Here is a 3,281-nt window from a genome sequence, read left to right on the forward strand (position 1 = left end):
CCATAACTCGGGACCCCCTGACCCAATCTTAACCAAACTTGGGGGTTCTTGCAAGAAGGGTCCCCTCAAACTACACTGAAAGTTTGGGACCTCTACCTCCAAACATGCCCCCCCAGAGCCGCAGAAAGGCACAAATGTGCACACGCACCCCCCACGGGGATCTCTCTCACACACAAACAGACACTCTCTCTTTCTCTCCCCGGGCCGCACAGCAGCTGGGCTCATGCACTCAACCGTGACTGATTGGCCAGAAGAAGACCCGGCTTGGCCACCATTGGCCGTGGGAGAATACTGCTAGTTGTTTACTAACTGACGGTTAGTTCGTCTACAGGCTTCTGTGCAGTCCCACACTGGGACTACGCATGCACAGGCCTGCCGCCGGGAAGATTCCATAGCTTCTAAAGGCTAGAATAAGGGGCGCCGCCCCGTCTGTGCACGCATCCGTTTTCCCGCCGAAATGGAGCCCTCTAGAGGCGGCGCCCCCGTATCCCCTCAGTTCTTTCTCTGCCGCCGTTCGGGAAAGGACCTTTCCAGCTTCGCTAGTCGTTCTTACTGTTTTGTGGTGAAGTATTTCCAATTTCATTCTACCGGTCACATTTAAACCTTACAATGTCGTCTTCGGACGCTGCGATCTTCAAAAAATGTCAGAAGTGGGGCTCTAAGATGCCAAAGTCTGATGAACACACCCTTTGTGTTTATTGCCTGGGTGAGGGCCACAATATGGCCGCGTGTACGATTTGCGTTCTCTTCACACCCAGAGCTAGAAATGCCAGAGCAGACAAACTCAAGTCTTGGCTCTATGAAAAAGCTTTGTTGGGCTCAAAGATGCCAGCTTCGAATTCTTCAGCCAGGCATGAGCATTTGGAACCCGTTGGTTCCATGGCCCTGGATCCTCCTGTTTCTGAGCGCAAGCGCACTGCTTCTGTTGATTCTAAGGCTCCAAAGAAAAGCGGCACTGAACCTGTGGGCAAGAAAGCTAAGCCCAAAACAAAGCACTTAGATAAGCCTGAGAAGCTTGCGAAGACCTCTAAGACCGCTGCTGCGGCTTCCTCGGTTCCAAGCACCATGGATCCGGCTGGGTTGGAGGAATCTGGTACTCCACCTCCTCCTAGAACCCCCTCGCTACAGTTCGGTTCCGAGTCTCCCGGTTCCCAGATGGCTTTTCCTGAACTTTCTGTCTCGGACTTGGAATTAGCAAAGTCCATGTTTTTGCCTCCTGTGCCTTCGGCTCCAAACCAACCTTCTACGTCTGCTCAGGCACTTGGATCCATACCCTTTCAGCAGTCTATGGGCCCACAAGCTTGGTGGCCCCAGCAATGGCCAATGCAGGCTTCTGCTCCATGGAACCCTTATGGTGCGCCTTGGTTCCCAACTCCGTACCAACAGCAGCCTGTCTCATGGTCTGCTCCGTTCCAAGCTCCCCCGCCGGTTCCAGGTCCAGCTGGAGACTCCCGGTTTTCTATCCAGGGCAGCGGTTCAGACTCTGACAAGGACTCGGTGCCTCTCCGATCCGACCCTGGATCCGAGGCTCCCTCGGATTCATCTCCGGATGAAGCTTTTTGTGGGCTCCCTCTTTCTCCCAATGAGGATCCTCGGGGTTTTGCTGACCAAATGTTGCGCTTGGCTAGGTCCTTAGAAGTGGACATTGCATCTTCTGCGCTTAAACCAAAGGAGAAGATCCTGGCGCCTATTTACTCGGACGCCCCTTTAACTGTTGCGTTGCCTGTATTGTCTGATTTCATGGATAACGCTAAGTGAGTTTGGGAAAAGCCCTCTTCTTGCTCCTCTACCTCACGGAAGGTAGACAGCATCTATAGAATTCAGCCTTCCGATTGTGAGTTTTTGTTCTCTCACCCTCCTACTTCCTCTATGATAGTTGCAGAGGTCCAAGCTAAGCATCGCCAGGGTATCAATTCTACCCCTGTGGACAAGGACAGTAGGAAAATTGATATTCATAGTCGAAAGGGCTACACTGCGGATGCCCTGGCGTTCCGTATAGCCAATTACCAGGCATTTATGGCTGCATATCAAGGTCACTTATGGAACCGAATGAGCGCCTTTATGGAGTTTTTGCCTGATGAACAACGCTCTTTGGCTAGAGTGGTGATGGGTGAGGGAATCAAGTTGGCTGGTAATCAAATGAATGCAGGTCGCCATGGCTCGGACTGTGCTGCAAGGGCGATGGCGGCCTTCATCTCGCTTAGGAGATTTTCCTGGCTTAGGTCGACTAACCTGTCACAGGATGTTAAAAACCATATTGAGGACTTACCATTTGATGGCAAAACTTTATTTGCTACTTCAACACTGATGAGGCATTCAAGCAGATGAAAGCTCAGAAGCAAACGGCCAGGTACATGGGAGTTTCTGCTCCGCCTCCTCCTACCTACCAGCGTCCTCGTTTTGCTTATAGAGATCGCCAATCTCAAAATCGTGGCCCTCGGCAAGGGCAATACCAACCCCAATATTGGCAGTACAGGCCCTACCAGCCCTACCAGCCTTACCAACCCTACCAACAGAACAGACGTGGCCGTAATAGGTCTTGCAATTCGGGACACAAGCCTTTGTCTCCCAAGCAGGGCCAGAAACCTGCTTTCTGACTGGAGGGGGAGGGGGAACCCTCCACTGTTCAGTTTGGTGATCGCCTGGCCCCTTTTTTGTCGGCCTGGCAAGCTATCACTGCCAATACCTGGGTGTTACACATAATTGAGTTTGGTTATGCTTTGCAGTTTATTGTATTACCTCCTCTTTCGTCTCCACCTTGCCCCTCTCACCTGCCATCACCTTCGTTGGGTCAAGCTTTGCAGGAGTTGGTTTTAAAAGGGGCTGTCCAATGTTTACCCATAGTTTCATTGGGTTTTGGATTTTATTCCAGATTGTTCTCAGTAGCTAAGAAAGATGGTGGCCTGTGGCCCATTCTTGATCTACAATGTTTGAATAAGTTTTTGGTTATTAAAAAGTTTCGGATGTTGACAGTGAACCATGTCCTTTCTTTATTGAACCCTGATTGGTGGTTTGCTGTGTTTGATCTCAAAGATGCTTATTTCCATATTGGAATATCTCTTGAGCATCAGAAATATCTCCGCTTTGAAGCGGGAGGTCATTATTTCCAGTACACTGTGCTCCCCTTTGGACTTTCTACAGCTCCCAGAGTCTTTACTAAATGTATGGCTGTGGTCGTAGCTCACCTTACGTCTCAGGGTATTTCCGTTTTTCCTTACCTTGATGACTGGCTTATTACCGCCCCCATTGCTGAGTTAGTGCATACGCAGGTCCAGACTACA

The 3,281-nt window shown here is 50.5% G+C and overlaps 1 protein-coding gene across 1 annotated transcript; it reads left to right on the plus strand.

Moving 5' to 3' along the window:
* Positions 1-825: 825 nt before the first annotated feature.
* LOC130475435 (MAPK-interacting and spindle-stabilizing protein-like) lies at positions 826-1,758 on the plus strand. The gene has a single exon (XM_056847216.1). The coding sequence runs from the start codon at positions 826-828 to the stop codon at positions 1,756-1,758; it is 933 nt and encodes a 310-aa protein (XP_056703194.1).
* Positions 1,759-3,281: the final 1,523 nt, after the last annotated feature.

The sequence above is a fragment of the Euleptes europaea genome, chromosome 1 (assembly GCF_029931775.1).
Source record: "Euleptes europaea isolate rEulEur1 chromosome 1, rEulEur1.hap1, whole genome shotgun sequence".
NCBI lineage: Eukaryota > Metazoa > Chordata > Lepidosauria > Squamata > Sphaerodactylidae > Euleptes > Euleptes europaea.

What these genes read in the sequence shown, in the direction of transcription:
- LOC130475435 (XM_056847216.1), top strand. Translation starts at nt 826, where the DNA reads ATGCCAGCTTCGAATTCTTCAGCCAGGCATGAGCATTTGGAACCCGTT.